General features: G+C 43.8%; 2 protein-coding genes across 2 annotated transcripts; both read left to right on the top strand.

The window, feature by feature from the left end:
- Positions 1-8,514: 8,514 nt before the first annotated feature.
- Positions 8,515-9,510, top strand: LOC115078420 (olfactory receptor 1009-like). The gene has a single exon (XM_029581333.1). The coding sequence runs from the start codon at positions 8,515-8,517 to the stop codon at positions 9,508-9,510; it is 996 nt and encodes a 331-aa protein (XP_029437193.1).
- Positions 9,511-18,621: 9,111 nt separating this feature from the next.
- On the top strand, positions 18,622-19,542 carry LOC115078417 (olfactory receptor 1009-like). The gene has a single exon (XM_029581332.1). It carries the CDS (start codon positions 18,622-18,624, stop codon positions 19,540-19,542), a length of 921 nt encoding a protein of 306 aa, XP_029437192.1.
- Positions 19,543-20,268: the final 726 nt, after the last annotated feature.

The following is a 20,268-nucleotide window of genomic DNA, read 5'->3' as shown; positions in this document are numbered from 1 at the left end:
CTTACTGCAGTAGATGCCGCTTGCTGGCCAGCTACCAGCACATGCTGTTCCGGCCCGTCCCCTACCCTGCTCCTCTCCACCCAGGCCCTGACCCCCTGTCTCACCCCTTTGTTTAGGCCTGGCTCTTCTGCAAGTAAAAATGTTCCCTGGGACTGTAAATTACAGGAAGGCTTATACAAACCAAGCAAGCTAGGAAGTTAAGATTTTAAAATCCACCTGCAGCTTAGCTGGGAGGCAATGGTAACTTTTGTCGCAACAGAGATACAAGGTCCCAGAGGTGTTCCCCCATGACGAGACAAGCTGCCAAATTCTGAAGGACCTGTAAGGCCCTCAAGGAGGAAGAAAGGAGCCCAATGTATAGAGATTGCCAATAATCAATGACTAAGCACAAAAGCTTGAATCACAATCCAAAAATCCCTTTGATTTAAAATGTATTTTAAATGTCATAATATGCATAATTGATAGTACCTGACCTAAGAAGCTGCTGAGTGTGAGGTTTAAATTCTGGACTGAGTCTTTAAACTGAATGGATGGATGTCCCCAGTACCAAAATCAGTATCCCTAGAAAAACAAGCTCTGTTTTCCCAATGTTTAACGTCAGATGATTATGAAGCATCCAAAAGCTGATGCTCAGCAGACTTTGAGTAACAGTAATCAGCAGACTGGGGTCAGTATTCAAAACACAAGCAGATATCCATGTCAGCCGGATAGACTTATCCAGCTAAATTAGATGGGATATTCAGCAGCGCTGCTATACTGAGGAATATCCCTAAATAAACTGCTACTTAACCGGATAAGTCTTACCCGTCTCAGCCTCGATCTGCTATTGAGCAGGTGTAACTTAGGCAGATAACTCCAATTAAGGAGCGGACTGGGAGAGACCTTCCTCAATCCTAACCCTATTTTTCCTCCCCTTCTCCTCCCCTAACTAGTATTTTTTTTTGGGGGGGGGGGGGTCATACTTACTGCTCCTCAGAGCAGAAATCATCTCCGCACGCCGGCCTGGCTGCCAGCGCATTCTTCCCCAGGACATTGTGTAATGGCGCTGTCCTGGCCCGCCCTCCGTCCCACCCCTCCCTAGCCCAGACCCTGCCCCCTGGCCCGCCCCTTTCTTCAGGCCCAGCACTTCAGCTGTATCGGGGGGGGCCCTTTAGAATATGCAAGCAGCACACAGGGCCCAGCCACACACATAACTCCTAACTTTTATGCACGCAGGGCTTTTAAAATTGGCCTGTTTGTCCGTAAGCTGTAAGGGGTACATTTTCAAAAACAGCGCACGCGCGAACAAAAGTATGCTGGATTTTATAAGATACACACGTAGCCGCGCGTATCTTATAAAATCCGGGGTCAGCGCACGCAAGGGGGTGCACATTTGTGAGCCCGGCGCACGCTACCTGTTCCCTCCGAGGCCGCTCCGAAATCGGAGCGGCCTCGGAGGGAACTTTCCTTCCGCCTCCCCTCACCTTCCCCTCTCTTCCCCTACCTAACCCACCCCCCTGGCCCTATATAAATCCACCCCCTACCTTGTCGGCAGATTTACACCTGCCAGAGGCAGGCGTAAATCTGTGGGCACCAGCGGGCTGCTGGCGCGCCATCACCTGACCCGGGGGCTGGTCCGGAGGCCTCGACCACGCCCCCGGGCCAGCATCACACCCCCAACACACCTCCCGCCCCGCCCCGAAATTCGCGCCGCCCACCTGACACACCCCGGACACGCCCCCTTTGCAAAGCCCCGGGACTTACGCACGTCCCGGCGCTTGCAGGGGCCTTTTAAGAGGGTTACGCGCATAACTTATGCGCGTAACCCTCTTAAAATCCGGCCCTAAGTGATGTACAAAATAACATATATAATAATCAACAAATAAAAATATAAATTATCAAACTGCATAAAATAGTACAACAATCAAGCTCAACAAGGACCATCTCCTAACGGACATACATCCAGATAAATGTTTGCTTAATTAGGAAGGCCTATAAGACTGTAATTAGATTTTTAAACACTCCATAAGGCTCTAAAATACCAGAATAGTATGCCATAGAATAGGAGAAGCTACCAAAAGTACACAGACTCTTAACACTTAAACACTTGCTTAAACAGGAAAACCATTAGAGCGGGTTTCCATAAACTGGGGGCAGCTACCGAAAAAGCAGAGTCTCTTGCAGATGACAGTCTTGCTGTTCTTATTGAAATCACCTTAAGAAGTACCCGCTCCCGAGATCTAAGATTCCTGGTTGGTTGGTAAATATACATAAGATTGAATTTATCCAGGGAAATGAAGAAGTACGAAACAATTTGTGGGTCATAGGTAGTATCTTTGAATGAACTCTATAAGGGACTGGAAGACACTGAAGATGGATTAAAGTCGGCGTAATGTGATCAGTACATTTAGCTCCACTAATTAAATGTGCTGTAGAATCGAGAAGACGTTGAAGAGGTTTTAGAGTCAACTGAGGAAGTCCAAGGTGTATGGCATTGCAGTAATAAATAAACAGGTAACACTGATGTCTGAACCACTAACTTGAAATTGGTTCAAGAAGGTTTTTCAGGCCATGTAAAACCCTTAATTTGAAGAAGACATTTTTGGTTACAGTCTTAATATGAGTATTTCATCCATCGGTCGCAGATGGCTGTGCCCTCTCTGCCTTACCTCTTTTCTACCTCTCTCCTCTCCTCTGGGAAAGATGGCTGCCTCCGCTGCTGTTTGCCAACCTCTCCGGTGTCCCTGGACTGGCATGGGTGATTGCCTTCGCCATGTTTTCTCCTGAGGCCTCCTAGGGTGTGCGCGCTACCCACTCCTTTGAATGCATCATGGCGGGAACCTCTGGGGCGGCCCCCACCACATGACGTCAATACCTCCGGGTACTTAGCCTCCACTCACCAACATATCCGTGGTGCAGGATACCCAAGAGAGAGAGTGGGCCCTTGAGGAGCGAGTACCTAAGCCCTTCCAGCAGGGTCCCTGGAGAAAGAGCAGAGAAGACCCCCGAGAAGCGGGTGTCCTGGGTAGTTAGAACAAGGCAAACCCCGGAGGGTGGATAGAAGCAGAAGGGCCCCCAAGGAGCGGGTACCCAGAGCTTCTAGGAATCAGCAAATTACCCCGGAGGGTAGTAGGAGATATTCCAAGCAGGCAGCTTAGAAGTGGTCAGAATTAGCTGGATTGTAATCCTTGCTATCTCGTACCAATCTATAGTTTCCCAGATCACTCCTGCAACCCTTTTAAAAACTGGCATTACATTCAGTGTTCAGGTATTGCGAGTGTTTTAAATAACAGATTACAGGTTACTAGCAACAGGTTTGCAGTTTCTTGTTTGAGTTCTTTCAGTTCTGTGGGGTCAATACCATTCATGCCTGGTGATTTGTTACTCTTGAGTTTGTCAGTTTTATCTATTACATGTTACATTACCACAGAAATTTGCTTTAGTTGCTTACACTCATCATTTATTTATTTATTTATTTATTTATTTATTTAAAATCTTTTCTATACCATCATTAAGTTAATTCACCATCATCAGCAGCAAAGAATATTTTTGCTGTGAGTATTTAGATTGATAAGGATTATTGAGGAAGAGTCAACCTGATTTGAGAAAAGCTGAGTCTTGCCTTACAAATCTTAGAAAAGAGAAATTCTAAGAAGGTCATGCGGTCAAGCTCTGGTGCAAGTTCAAAGGATTCAACATTGGATGCCACTGGTCAATATTAGTGACAAACAGTAAGTTCTATTGCACAATTGGACGTATTAATTCATCAGGAGGGTCAATGTGATTGGTCCAGGGCCGGTGCAAGGGGATTTGGCGCCCTAGGCGAGCCTTCTTCCTTGCGCCCCCCCCCCCCCCCCCCCCGGTCTCGGCCCCGACTCCTACCTCATTCTCAATCACGCCCGCTGACTGGGGTTTTCTGGGTCGCGAGCAGATTAGGCACTGCTTGCGGCCTGCCAAATCTCCACTCCTCTTTGCCACCACTTGCGGCCCCATATGGCTCGCACCCAGTGGCGCACCAAGGGTCTCCGGCGCCCAGGGGCCAATGCATTTGTGTGCCACAGAAAATCAGTGGCATCTCTAGACAGAAGAATTTGTTTTGGGTGGGGGGGGAGCCAAAATGACATTTCTTCATCACACCCACCTCTATAGCATGGATCCTGCTTTAAAATTGGTTATAAAAAAAAGTGTTGTTAAAAAAAGTCCAAAGGGTCCTCTGCATTATTTTAAAAAGCTGGCCAGTTTCACACTTCTAGTATGATTATGATTATGAGAATGAAGTCTGGAATATATAGGAAGGGACAGAATGTCAATACAAATCCTGCACCTCCAGTTCTGTAACTCTGTGCATCTACTGAAATTCCCCCAAACAATGGAGCTTGCATGTTTCCCTTACAGCTCATCATACTAAAAGATATTTTCAAATTCTGGTGTCACCTCACAGCAACAGCAGCACAAACACCTTCCACTGCCAGACACATTGTGAACTAACATAAAGCACCGCAAAAGAGACACCCAAAATCTATACTGCAATCCCATCATAACATAACAGTAATAACACCAAGGACTCAAACAACAATAACCCTACCTGTGAAAAAGCATGGGTAAATATTACACTGGGTCCTAGAATACCAATACACCACCTACTGAGGAAACAAAACAAACCCAATTGCTATAGATCCCTATACAGACACTACATGCTAGCAGAATCTCTCATCGTGGTCACACACACAGAGCAGAGACAGACCCTCACCAAATACAGAATACAAAATAAAGGAGCACAAATTAGACAAAAACTGGAATGGAAACCCCAAGAAGCCAGACTCTGTGTATTAATAATGGAAAAACAGAACCACCATTCCTCATAAAACAAATAAAATCAAGAAACAAAGCATCAGTTATAATAGTAAAACCATACTAATAAAATATTTTAAAACTACTGATAAATAGAATTTCTATTAATTAAAATCATATACATTTTTTACAATTTCCCAAACACCAATAAAATATTTCAAAACAGTACATATATCAAATAACACACAATAATTAAAACTAATAAGGATTTTAAAAGGCCCCTAACTGTCCATACATGGGAGCTCTTGATTTCCAGTCATCCTGATATTATCAAGGATTAGGAGGTTATCCTCTCTCTCTCACACATACTCACATGTCCATTCTCTCTCACACATACACTGTCACATACATACACATTCATGCTCTTATACCCAACCATAACCTCTCGCTCTCACAGACACTGACACACTCAGGCTCTAAGGCACTCTCTCCCCCTCCACACACACCCCCACACAAACTCTTACTCCCCTGGATTTTCTCATACACACTCATGCTCTCACTCTCACTGGCTCCCTCATATACACACAAACACACACTCCCAGGCAAGCTCCCACTCATTCTCACACACACACACACACAGGCAAGCTCCTAGTCATTCTCACACTGAACCCCAGGCAGGCTCCCATTCATTTTCACACCACTCCCTCCCCATCCCCCAGGCATGCACACATTCATTCTCACACACACAGACCCCCAGGCAGGCACCAATTTATTCTCACACACACCCATACACCACAAACAGGCAGGCACCTATTCTCACACATACAAACCCCAGGAAGACACCCATACATTCTCATTCACAGACACACCCTCAGGCAGGCACCCATGCATTCACACACATACACCGCCAGGCAAACTCCCATTCATACACATGCACACACTAAAGGCAGAGACCCCCTCTCTTTCTTTTGCCAGCAACCTCAGAGCCTCTCTCATTCTTCTGCTGCCACTGTCACTGCCGCTGTATGGCTATTGCGGAGGTGCTGATTGCTGCTATTGGCACTGAAGCCCATTCTGCTGCCTCCTCTGTGCAGGCCCCATGGGCTTCCAGTTCCTCTATGCTGATCTCGTACATTGTGAGATCCGCATAGAGAAAGTGCTACTCTTGCACATTCCCAAAGATTACATGTTCCAATCAGTAAAAAGTAATTTATTTCTTTTTACATTTGCTGTCTGATCTTAGTTTTCTAATCGGTTGGTCACAGGCTTTTTTTTTTCCACCTTCCCTTTCTTATTTTTTTGCCAATTCCTTTTATAACATATTTCTTTTCTCTCCATCTGTCTGCTTCCCTCAAACACACGGTCAGGTTCTCATTCTCACATGCTTTCTCTCTCTCACATACACAGGCACTCATTCTCACATGCTGTCCCTCATACAATCATTTATACACAGTCTCTCTCTTGCACATGCTGTCTAACTCTCACTCCCACATGCTGTCTTGCTCAAGCACAGGTTCTCACTGTCACATGCTCTCTCTCATACAATCATTCCTACACACAGGCTCTCACTGTCACATGCTGACTCACACACACAGGCTCTCTCTCACTCCCACATGCTGTCCTGCTCAAGCACAGGCTCTCACTGTCACATGCTCTCTCTCATACAATCATTCCTACACACGGGCTCTCACTGTCACATGCTGACTGACACACACACAGGCTCTCTCTCACTCCCACATGCTGTCTTGCTCAAGCACAGGCTCTCACTACCACATGCTGTCTCTCACACACACAAAGGCTCTCCCATGCTGTCTCTGCAAACATTCAGGTCTTCACTCCCACACACACACACAGTCTCTCAACTCATCTCATACACGCACACATACACACTGTACAAACCCTCAGTCTGTCTCTCTCACCTCTGGGCCTCCTCTTCACGGGCCACTGCAGGATGGGCTCTGCAGCGGCCCCGGTCTTCTCGAGCCGCGCTGATCCTCTTCTGAACGTGGCAGATGCTCCTCCTCCTTCCGGCACGCGGCTGATGCTCCTCCTCTTTCCTGCCCGCGCGGCTCCGGCAACATTTTTCTTCCGGGGCCGCGCGGGCAGGAAGGAGGAGAAGTTCCTGCATTGGCTGATGCTCCTCCTCCTCCTTCCTGCCCGCGCGGCTCCGGCAACATTTTTCTTCCGGGGCCGCGCGGGCAGGAAGGAGGAGAAGTTCCTGCATTGGCTGATGCTCCTCCTCCTTCCTGCCCGCGCGGCTCCGGCAACATTTTTCTTCCGGGGCCGCGCGGGCAGGAAGGAGGAGGAGCACCAGCATGTTTAGACGCGACTGTACCACGGCCCTGCGATCTTCTTGCTGTGTGTATCTGCCATTGGGATGACGTCCACCGGCGGCCATTGGCCGTCAGCGGCTCGGCGCCCCCTAATGCTCAGCGCCCTAGGCGATCGCCTAGTTCGCCTAGTGCTTCCGCCGGCCCTGGATTGGTCCTAGGATGATGAGTCTATTTGGAAGACTTCTTATGATCCATTTAATTCAATAAAAAAAAATTGCATCAAATAATTCCACAACTCTGGGTTGTGTAAAGAAGGTTGAACTTCATGTCCCAAAGTGTTTATTAAGTGAACTAATTAATTACACTGGGGAACAATTTTTAACATAATTCCTGTTGAGTTTGATTTTTCAGCTGTTTTAGACTTAAATAGGCGTGCTGATTTCAAAACTGCAGTTAGTTTTCTTTTATCATGTCAAGTTTTTTCTCTACAGCCTATCTTAGGCCTGGATTTATCAAAATGCAATTTGTTAAAGCTTTGCCAACTGAAGGAGACTGTTTTATTGTATTTCATTTTGGCATTTCCTAGCCTGTCCTTTGAAAAGATACAAGCCGGTGTGGTTGACGGTCCACAGATTTGGCAGCTCATTAAAGATGAACATTTCATTGGGACAATGTCAGAACTCCAAAAGAATGCTTGGTTGTCATTCAAAACCCTTGTTAAGGACTTTCTTGGAAATACACAAGCACAGAATTACACCGAAATTGTCCAGAAACTCTTGGAGAGTTTCAAAATGCTTTGTTGCAATCTGAGCATGAAGGTACATTTTCTGCATAGTCATCTTGCTGACTTCCCGAAAAACCTTGGTGCAGTCAGTGATGAGCAAGGTGAACGATTCCACCAAGATTTGAAGGTCATGGAGGCAAGGTATCAGGGTCGATGGGATGTACATATGATGGCTGACTATTGTTGGAGCATCAGGCGCGATTGCCCACAGATTGAACACTGCTGGAAAAGTTATAAGCATAAATTTTTACCTTAATATGTATGTTTGGTAGCAGAACTTTACTACTTGTACACAATTTGACTTACAGTAACAATATATAGTCTTTTTATGAATAAAATAACTCTAAATAAACAGTATATTCAGGTAATTTTTTCTTTTATTTCCTTTGTATGTACATTTTGTATGATTTTTGGGACAAAGGAAGGGTATCCTGTACCTTAAAAAGTTGACATGATAGAGAAAAACTGGGGTCATTTTTGGATTCAGTTGTCAAAAGTTAGTCAAAAGCAAGTGTCAGATCTAACTCAATGAAAATTGTGTTCCCCAGTGTTATCTAACAAATATATTATGTGGATCTTCGTGGGCAATATGGTACTTACTTACCTACAGCAACTGTGTTCATAGTCTGAGCTCTGTGTCTCATTTCTTCTCTTCATTCTTTCCATCTCTTCTCATCCCAGAATCCAATGGAAGAGGAAAATCTCACCACAGTGACAGAATTCATCATTTTGGGGTTTACTGAATTCCCAGAGCTACAAATCCCCCTTTTCCTTCTGTTCTTACTGATTTACCTGATCATCCTGATGGGGAACCTCACTATTATAGCCCTGACGTGCCTGGACCCTCGCCTGCACACCCCCATGTACTTTTTCCTCTGTAACTTGTCCTTCCTCGATATCTCTTATACCTCGATAACCCTCCCCAAGCTGCTGGATATCTCCATAAGGAAAGGTCAGAGTATTTCTGCAGCTGGGTGTTTTACACAGGCATATTTTTTCATATTTTCAGTATGTGAAGAATGTCTTCTTCTTACAGTCATGGCTTATGACCGCTACGTCGCTGTATGTCACCCCCTGCGCTATGCTGTGATCATGAATAAGAGACTCTGTGTGCTGATGGCCACAGGGACCTGGATCTTTGCATTTCTGGAACCAGTGGCACACACTGTCATTTTTTCTCACTTCTCATACTGTGGGTCCAATGAGATTAACCATTTCTTCTGTGACATCTCAGCACTGCTAAACCTCTCCTGCACCAGCACCTCCACCATTGATCTTGTGACTTACATTTTGGGTGAGTCTGTAATGCTGCCCTGCTTTATTGCAACTCTGACATCTTATATCTACATCATCTCCGCCATCCTGAGGATCCGTTCCAAGGAGGGGAGACGCAAAGCCTTCTCCACCTGCTCCTCCCACCTCACAGTCGTTATTCTCTTCTATGTAACTCTGACTTGTTTGTATATGAGACCAGCGTCCATGCAGTCTCTGGATCTAAACAAGCTCATTGCTCTGCTGTATAATGTTTTAATCCCTCTAATTAACCCCATCATTTACAGCCTGAAAAATAAAGAGGTAAAAGAAGCTATGAGGAATCTTTTTAACAGGTTGCAATTTCCTAACTCTCAGAAGAACATTTTTCAAATTAGCAAGGATAAATCTATGCAACCAAGCAAAAGATAAATTGGAATGTTTGCTATACCTCCTTGGATTGAGTTTTCAAAGGATTTCTGTTGCATATAAACATGGCTGTTCTGCTGAGCCTTCCCCGCTATTAGCCCAACAGCCTGACTTAGAATTGTTCCAGAAATTATGTAAATAAATAAATAAATGCTAAATCACGCTTACAAGTTATCATGAGGACGGCTCCTTGCCTCCCTCCCATACTCTCTTGTGTATAGTACTTTATCTTCGTTCTCCCTTTCTTATTTCCTACTCCCAGTTAAGGCTTCCTTGTTATAATGTAACTTTATGCTCCTTCAAATTGTCTCTTGTTGATTGGTTGGTTATAGTTACTACTTAGTTTGATGTAAACCGAGTAGATTTGATTTGTATCAAGAAAGTCGGTATATAAAAGCCTTTAATAAATAAATAAGTACATATAAACGTGTGACCAATTTCTTCTTTATTAAGGATGTCTGCAAAAAGAATAGGTATACAAATCTTTATATGCTATAAAATTCTCTATATTTCTGTTTCTCTGATACCTGGAATCTGAGAGCCAAGTGTCTCATTACCTTATTGTTCTCGCTAAGATCAAAGGAACTTTTCTTGAGTTTTTTTTTTTCCTGTTCATTGCATATTAGGCAGTTACTGCTCTGACTTTTCATTGATCTGATCAAGTGAGCAGAGCTCATCACAGATATCTTGAGTTACTCCAATAAAAAGATCTTGCCTACAAACCGTGTGTTGACCCTTGTTTCTATGTATTTCTATTCCAGAGGATGTGATCAAGGCAACGAGCACAGCAGGGTTTAAAAGAGGTTGGGAAAAGTCCATATCACATTATTAGCCAGGCAGACTAAAGAAAGCTATTGCTGTCCCTGGGACTGAGTAACAGGAACTGGATCTGCTTTAGGGGATCTGCCGGGTACTTGTGTCCTGGATTGGCCACTGTTGGAGACAGGATACTGGGCTCAATGGACCCAGCATAGCATTTCTTATATTCTTAAATTAATAAACTTCTCATACCATTGATTTATGAATCTTTTTCTCCTTAGACACAGACCAGAAAAAAAAGAATTAGTAAATCAGGCTCTTAGCATCTGCTTGCTGACCTTGCTGCTCTCTGAAGGTCACCTTGTATTACGGGGAAACTCATCAGGAGCCTCTGGGGCAGGGCTGTGCAATTCATCACCCCCAGAGGTCATTCTTTCCTCTTATACTGATCTTCACAGCCGGGCAATGGTGGCTGAGTTGAAAACAAGGTGCTTACGGAAAGGGCAACCAGTTGCCAACAGATAATTATCATACTGGAGAGAGCAATGTTTTGTGGATAAGAAGCCTTTGAGAAAATTACCTCCTCTATGTAATGATGTACAAGGTGCCTACTTTCATCTCTGCTTTCACTGAGGTGTTCCCAGGGTAGGGTTAGACAGGGGGAGGCAACCACACACCCTAGTTTTCTATTTTTGAAATGACTCAATTTGTTTTTCGGGGGGAAAGAATCCACAGAAAAATGGGTGCAAATCTTGGCGGAGACTTTTTCCTGGAGCAGTTCAGAAATGAAAATGATACACACATACATTCCCTTTGAGAACCGGTGAAAAGTCCCTGGGTGAAAGCATTGGCAAACATTTCACCAAAAAGCACCCCCCAAACTGTAAAGCACATGCACTGACCTCTGGGGTGGCAGGAAAATCAGCAGATTCATCACCGAGAGGCGTGGCCAGTCCTGCCCTTTATTTTAAAAACTCTCTCTCTCACACACACACACACACACACACCACACACATACACACACAGCAACACACACACACACACACACCACACACACACACACGCACACACACCAACACACACACACACACACACACACACACTCTGCATTGTCCATTGCAGTCACTAAACCTTTCCTTCAGTGGATTTAGCAAATGGACCCGATTGCAGCCTCTTCTCACAACAGTCAAGGTCTTGAGGAGGAGCATCCACGTAGACCTATGAGCAGCAGATCTGCTGTGCCTCGTGCATGCTCCCTCAGCATTGCCCGTGTGCAATACCAAACTGCCTGCAGTAATTCCTGTGCCTTTAACTAATGAGATAAACCCCAGGACCCATTCAGAACATCTCCTAGAATCTTCTGGACCACTCGAGATTCCTCACTAGTACCTTCCTGCAATAGGGGTTAGGTTCTAGGATTAATCAAAGTTGGATTCTTTGAAATTCAGCAGCAAGGACCATTGATGAAACAATGCACTGGAAATAAATTATCTCAACTATTTTGTATAGGAGTCCCTTTGAGGAATAGTTTTTCAGGGCAAAAATACATGGTATTTTATAAACTCTGTTGCCCCCGCTATATAGCTCATAAAATATTATCATTAATCTCTGCAGATCACTTCCATGTGCATCTGGTGTATCACAAACAAAGTTAGGCTCACAACACAATCATAACAACATTGCACATGGTAGACATTAGGTGCAACATCCTTTTAGGACTATCTGCTTCTAGGTACTTATAAACTTTGATGCAATGATCTATATTTCCCCCACTTTTCATTTGTTCATTCAGTTGTGTTGTTGGCTCTGCTTTCCTCTATATATTTTCCATAAGTAACATCGTAGATAATGGCAGATAAACACCAATTGGCCAGATGAAATGGTTCGCACTGCTAAGGGTATAACCCAGACGTCAGAAGCGTGACTGCACAGTTAGATGAAAGTTTCAAAGCAGCACGTGGGGCACATGTGCATGCATTCATCGTCCCGTGCCTAGGGACATGGCTATTTTATAACATACATGCACGGCCTCACGCACATGAGCTCAGTTGTAAGTGGTCGCCTGCCTGTGCACACAAATCTCTCTTCTACCCCTTAAGTGGAGGGATTTTAAAAGGGCTGTGCGCCAATGCCATTGCCAGTAAAACCAGTTCATTCCAGTTAAGGGATAGGTCTTCCAAACCCCCCCAAGTTTAATAGCCTTCCTTCCTCTCTGTTAGCCCTGACTTTAAAACCCCGCTGACGTGCACAGATGTTTTTGTTTTATCACCTGCACTTCACCCATAGCAGAAGTAAAGATATGGGGCAGGGACCCTGGCACGCTCGAGTGCGCTTAAGTATTTATATGCAAAATTCAGGTAAAACTCCTGCAATGCCCATGCTCCCCCAGACCAGACCCACGCTCCGATGCCTTCTGAAAACCGGGCGCGTCTCCGGGTGCTTTTCAAATCCTCTCGCCATCTGCCGACCCAACAGATTCGCACATCCCATAACTAATGCGCGCATAGCGCTTCTAAAATTCACCTTTAGTGCACTCTGCCATGTGGACAACTTAAAACCATTAATCTTGTTTTGATTAATTGGAAACTCACAACCTGAGAAAATGTATGAGCTAAAGTTTACTTGAATCTCTTTTGTGTAATCTGTGATTTCTCATCGTCAACCTCAGTGATCCTTTCCCAGAGGGACCAGCTGGGAGGATAAATAACACCGAGAGCTGATGATTTCCAGACTGAAGATGGTGCAGATGAATCCTTTCTCCTTAAGGTAAGGACTCTAATTATATCATCGACTACTAGTGTTAGCATCAGATATGAAACCCATCACCTCCTACAGTGCTGTGCTCCAGGGAGAGATGGGAAACAGAACATAAAGTGATCCCAGAATGCAACAAATGCAGTAACAGGTTAGAGTCTGATCAACGTCTCTGTTCCTCCTTATCATACTCAAAGTGGACTAAACCTATAAAAAAATTCCTGATGGAAGCCTCTCTCCCCCTGCTCTCCCAATTACCAGAGCTGCTCTGCCGCCACTGAAACCAGAGCTGCAGGAGATGGGGCAGAGTGTGGATTTGATGCTGGAGGGGACGACCTCCTTACTGATCTCACAGGAACGTTATTAGTGCCTCCGACCTCACAGTCAGATAGAGACGGTGGGTTAAGGGTGATTCAGAAGGGTCAGAATCCCTTGTGTGAGGGTCCAATGTCTCTAGCTGTCCAGATGTTGATAAAGTCACATAGATGAGGCAGAAGGATTTCTGAATATGAGGGACAAAAGAAGATGAAAGAGGAACAACCGTTACTGCTACAGGTAAATGTTGCATTATGGGCAATGGTCAGGGGCATTTCTATCTTGGCCCAGGTCAACCAATGTGTTTTATAAAAGAAGGATCAGCATCTGAGACTGGACTTAGAAGTGGTTGATTTAAAATTGTCCAAATCTGAAAAATCAGAAACAGAAAAAATTGTAAATCTCTAAACCTTTTGCTATTCACACATTCCCGGGAAACCCTGACAGAATGTGTGAAGGTTTCAGGTTAGTAAGGAAATGCATTACAGGTTTTGTGTTGTTAGGACTCCTGACTTCATGATCACTTCAGATCGTTTTCCTTCTGCCCCAACAAATTATGTTTCAAATGATTTTCCACATTAGCCAGATAATTTTGTAAAACATTGGACACATTGTTCACAAAGAATGAGATATTTACATTGGAGAAGCCTCTCCTCCATCGTTCTTGTAGACTGAAAGGAGCTGCGATATTTAGAGATTTTATTCTAATTGGTTCTGTAGCCATAATGATTATGGCGAGAGCTAGAAACTGAATAAGCTGTGAAGTCTTTCATTGGCTCAATGCTAAGGGATGTCGGACACCTGAAGAGTGACCTACGTGAACGTGAATGCTCATGTACAGTATTGTGATATCTCTTTATACTGACCGCTATCCCAGAGAGTGAGTAACAAGAAATAGATGTACTTTTGGGGATCTCCTGGGTGCTTGTGAGCCGGCCACCTTGATCTGCCCCGGCAGGCCATATTATATGTTCTTAAGATTTGTCCAAGGCATAAATTAGTCACCAACGAAATCTTGGACAAAAGTAGTGTAACTTGTAAAAGAAATAGAAATAACTGTGAGAGTTTAACTCAGGCCATAAATCTGTCCACAAATCTGTGGAAGGGTAAAAAAGAACAAAATCGTTGGATAGAGATTAACCTTTTAAGGACCTAAGAAGTGTTGGACTGTGTTCATCCTCCCATCACATCAGACCAACACATCTCTCTCCTTCCACAGAAGTGTTCCCATTCCAGAGCTTTTCTGTGCAGGTGATATCCTCGCTCAGATCTGGCTTAAATCGTGATTGAAAACAGAAGAACATAAATGCCATGCTGGGACAGACTAAGGTCCATCAAGCCTGGCATCCAGACTCTGGCAGCGGTCAGTCTGGGTCACAAGCACCTGCCAGATCCTCTAAAGCAGATCCAATTCCTGTTCCTCACTCCCAGGGACAGCGATAGCTTCCTTTAGTCTGCCTGGCTAATAATGCATTATGGACTTGTCCCAACCTCTTTTAACCCTGCTATGCTAGTCACCTTGCTCACATCCACACTTGGTAGTCCACTGAATGAAAAGGTGCTCCCTAGGATGTTTTATATCTGCTGGCTGGAAAAGAAAGTCAGTTAAGAGTAGAGATTACAATCCCAGGTGTGGAACGGAAAGGAAATCTTAATAATTAAGTTCCTCTATCGACACGGAACATTGTCAGTATATTTTTCCCATTGGCACCACTGATCGTTTACAATATAAAAGCCTTTCATCTCACAATGAGAAACAATGAATCAGTAAGCCCCTGAGGTAGCCACTTCAATAGTGGTGAAACTCGGCCTGAGTTGGGCAATTGTTTTACACGTCTCCACCTTAATAAAGAATTGAAAAAGGCTTTGGCATCTATCACCTTGTTTTCCTATCTCCTAAACTTTTGACACCACTGGCTCACTTTTAATAAGTTGGTCTTTAACTTATCCAAAACTGAGGTCCTTGTTCTCCAATGCAGGAAACAACTTGTTTTTCCTAGATCATTTCTGATTGATAACATAAGAAATTGCCATGTTGGGTCAGACCAAGGGACCATCAAGCCCAGCATCCTGTTTCCAACAGAGGCCAATCCAGGCCATAAGAACCTGGCAATTACCCAAACACTAAGAAGATCCCATGCTACTGATGCAATTAATAGCAGTGGTTATTCCCTAAGTAAACTTGATTAATAGCAGGTAATGGACTTCTCTTCCAAGAACTTATCCAAACATAGTAATCTATGAATTAGTTAATCTGCAAAAAGTCTCTTTCTTGACAATGACCTAATTTTACAGAACAAATCAAGGGGTTATTTTCTAACCCTATTGCACACGATACCTAGATCGGGGTGGAGTCGGGGTGGCGTCAGCACCGGAAGAGGAGGAATCGGGGCATCGTCAGGGTGGACACTGTGGAAACTTCGCTGACGGCAAAAAGGTAAGGCCCCTTTATCGCCGTCAGTAACGCGCCTAATAGCATCACCTTATACGATGTCGCTACTGGGTGCAAAAGCCTGCAGCGATAACACCGCGGTGGTGTGATCGCTGCCAGCTTTCGCAGGCCTGCTCCCCGCTTCCCCCCCCCCCCCCCTCATTACCACGTGACTCTCAAAGGCCTGCGATTTTAGAAAATCCAGGCCCAAGTTTGTTGTAACTTCCATTTTTTCAAGTTGTGAGTTTTTACTCCTTTGATTTCCATGCTGTATACAACTCTGATTTTACATATTGGTTCACCTAAATACAACCAGAATTCAGCTGCTAGGCTGTTCACTGGCCGCTCTACGACAGATCACATCTGCCTCATGTTAAAAGAGCTAGACTGGCTTCTGGATCTTTCTAGAATTTCTTATAAAACCCTAATGCTGGTCCATAAATTGAGTGTCTTCAATTCATTTCCACGGGCTCATGCATTCATCCATCTTTATAATCCAACAAGGTTACTCCGTTTTTTTCTTTTTGCTTTTGCTGAGACCTGAAACAGGGCATTGTCAGTAGCTGCTCTGATTTTATGGAACTATATTCTACAGAAATTACATCTAACAAACAGTGCTAGAACTTTTAAAACATTATTAAAGATTTATCTGTTTAGGTTGGCTTTTGATTAGTCTATAAAAATCATCCATTTCATTCACTCCACATAAAAATACATCTTTCTAAACTAAGAAAAATAATCTAAATATCCCAGATTTGATAATTTGCATATAAAGCATAACAATTGTGTCTATATTAAATAATAGTTTACAGATTACTAGCAACAGGTTTGAAATGTTGTGTTTAAGTTCTTTCAGATCTCTGGGGTGAATATCATACGTCCGTCCCTCTTACTCTTGAGTTTCTCATTTTGATTTAGTACATCTTACATTATCACCAAGACTTGTTTTCAGTTCTCAGAATCATCTCCATTAAGGAATATTTTCGGTCTGTGTGTATATATAGATAGATAAGGATTACTAGGGAAGAGGCAACCTGGTTTGAGATAAGGTGAGTCTTGCCTTACAAATCTCAGGAAAGAGAAATTCTAAGAGAATACACAGAAAGCCGGCAGGTCAAGCTGTGGTGCAGGTTCAAAGCAGGCAACATTTATTTATTTTATTTATTTATTTAACATTTTTTTATATACCGACAGCGGTTTGCACAGCGTATTGGTGTACATTTAACTCAGAACTAACAGGCGGAGCCTTTACATGGAACAGAAACTAAAATTAAAAAGCTAAACAGGTATTACAACAGAGAAAGTCATCAAATTAATAATAGAGAAATAATGTACAATATATTTACAATGGAGACGAGAGTGATATGGACAAGTGGCTTTCATATATCAAGTGGAGGGAGTAGAGGGAAGGTAGGCTTGTTGAAAAAGCAAAGTTTTTAGTTTCTTTTTGAATTTTGGGGTGGATGTTTCTGTGCGGATATCTGGAGGGAGGGAGTTCCAGAGAGTGGGGGTGGCGAGGGAGAAGGCTCTATTCATTGTCTATTTTAGCTTGTAGGGTTTGATGGAGGGGGAACGGAGGGTTCCTTGGAGGGCAGGAAGTGTGGATCTAGTGGAGGAACGAGGTAGGAGGGGGGGCTGAGCCAACTGAAGTTTTCATTAGTGATACTTTTGTGAATGAGGGATAGAGTTTTGAACAGGATACGTGATTGGACTGGTAGCCAGTGGAGTTCAATGAGTGTAGGAGTGATGTGATCTCTTTTTCTAGTGTTAGTAAGGATACGTGCAGCAGCGTTCTGTAAGAGCTGTAAAGGTTTGGTGTTTCTCCCATGCCGTTTCTCCCATGCCGTTGAAGCTCTCTGCTTCAACGGCATGGGAGAAAGACTGATACATCACGAATTTCCAGCATAGCTCTCTGCTTCAACGGCAGAGGAAAAGAAAAACTGATGCTTCATGCATATCCAGCATAACTTCAACGGCAGGGGAGAAGAAAAAAGGATTCACACTCACAAAGCGGGGAGTAGCTGGCTTGTTACGGCGGTTACTACCCCAAACCAAATGTGCCTGATACTTCACTTTCGATGCATATCCAGCATAGCTCTCTGCTTCAACGGCAGGGGAGAAGAAAAAACTGATACCTCACGCATATCCAGCATAGCTCCCTGCTTCAACGGCAGGGGAGAAGATAAACAACCAATAAGGGCTGTATAACATAATCTGGGTAAAAACAAATAAGCATGGGTGTAGCTTGCTTATTGCGGCGGTTACTACCCCTACTACCTCTAACTAATCAAGCTAGATATTTCACTTGGATGCAGCTCCATCACCGCTCTCTACATTAATGGCGGGGGTGGAAGGGAATTAGAACCAAGAGCTAAGAGAAACAGATAAGTATGAGAGGAGAAATGAGGGAAGCTTGCTGGGCAGACTGGATGGGCCATTTGGTCTTCTTCTGCCGTCATTTCTATGTTTCTATGTTTCTATGTTTCTATGTGTGGTTGCCACTGGCCAACATTGGATGCCACTGGCCAATAGTGAGTTCTAATGCACTCTTGGACTATATTTATTCAGGAGGAGAGTCAGTCTTATTGGTGCTAGGATGATGTTGCCTTTTGGAGGACTTCTATGATACATGTAGTTAAAAAGATATTTCATCTAATAATTCCACAACTGTGGGTTGTGTAAAGAAGGCTGAACGTCATGTCCCAATGTGTGCATTCGGTGCAACCAATTACATAACAAATAAATTTACCAGGCAACATGGTACTTACTTACCTACAGCAACTGTGTTCATAGTCTGAGCTCTTTGTCTCATATGTTCTCATCATTCTTTCCAACTCTTCTCCTCCCAGAAATCAATGGAAGAGGAAAATCTCACCACAGTGACAGAATTCATCATTCTGGGGTTTCCTGCAGTTCCACAGCTACAAATCCCCTTTTTCCTTCTGTTCTTAATGATTTACCTGATCATCCTGATGGGGAACCTCACTATTATAGTCCTGACGTGCCTGGACCCTCGCCTGCACACCCCCATGTACTTTTTCCTCTGTAACCTGTCCTTCCTGGATATCTCTTACACCTCAGTCACCCTCCCCAAGCTGCTGGATATCTGTGTAAGGAAGGGTCAGAGTATTTCTGCAGCTGGGTGTTTTACACAGGCATATTTTTTCATATTTTCAGTATGTGAAGAACTTCTTCTTCTTACAGTCATGGCTTATGATCGCTACGTCGCTGTATGTCACCCCCTGCGCTATGCTGTGATCATGAATAAGAGACTCTGTGTGCTGATGGCCATGGGCACCTGTATGTTTTCATTTCTGGAACCAGTGACACACACTGTCATTTTTTCTCATTTCTCGTACTGTGGGTCTAATGAGATTAACCATTTCTTCTGTGACCTTTCAGCACTGCTAAAGCTCTCCTGCACCAGCACCTCCACCATTGATCTTGTGACTTATATTTTGGGTGGATTTGTAGCAGTGCCCTGCTTTACTGGAACTCTTACATCTTACGTCTACATCATCTCTGCCATCCTGAGGATTAGGTCTGCGGAGGGGAGACGCAAAGCTTTCTCCACCTGCTCCTCCCACCTCACGGTCGTTATTCTCTTCTATGGGACTCTAACATGTTTGTATGTCAAGCCAACATCCATGCAGTCACTGGATCAGAACAAGCTCATTGCTCTGCTGTATAATGTTTTAATCCCTCTGATTAACCCCATCATTTATACCCTGAAAAACAGAGAGGTAAAAGAAGCCTTAAGGAAACTTTTTAGCTGAACACAATTTCCTAAGGCTCATGAGAACATTTTTCAAATTAGCAAGAGTTAAACCATGCAACCGACCAAAAGATAAACTGGAAAGTTTTCTTTAGCTCCTTGGGCTCAATTTACCAAGGATTTCTGTTGCATATAAACATATGCACCTCACATCCTGCATACTAAGGACATTTCGTTATTAGGTAGAGAAGTAGTAGGTCTAGAAATCTTTACATGCTGTCACATATTCTATTTTTTTGTTTCTCTGCTATCTGGAATATGAGAAATAAATGTCTTGTACTTTATTGACCTCACCAAAATCATGGGAACTTTTCCTGACATTATTCTGTTGATTTCATATTAGGCAGTTACTGCTCTGTCTTTTCATTGATCTGGTGAAGGGAGCAAAGCTCTGGAAAGCTCGTCACCAATGAATGGGTTTGAGTTGGTCCAATAAAAGTATCTCACCTGCAGCCTTTTTGTTGACCCCTCCTGTCTATGCATTTCTTTTTCTTATTTCCATGGCCAGGTAAGAACATAAGAACATAAAAACATGCCATGCTGTGTCAGACCAAGGGTCCATCAAGCCCAGCATCCTGTTTCCAACAGTGGCCAATCCAGGCCATAAGAACCTGGCAAGTACCCAAACACTAAGAAGATCCCATGCTACTGATGCAATTAATAGCAGTGGCTATTCCCTAAGTATAATTGATTAATAGCCATTAATGGACTTCTCCTCCAAGAACTT

This window comes from Rhinatrema bivittatum, chromosome 16 (assembly GCF_901001135.1).
Source record: "Rhinatrema bivittatum chromosome 16, aRhiBiv1.1, whole genome shotgun sequence".
NCBI lineage: Eukaryota > Metazoa > Chordata > Amphibia > Gymnophiona > Rhinatrematidae > Rhinatrema > Rhinatrema bivittatum.
Note: the sequence above shows the minus strand (reverse complement) of the source record. Positions and strands in the feature narration are given on the sequence as shown.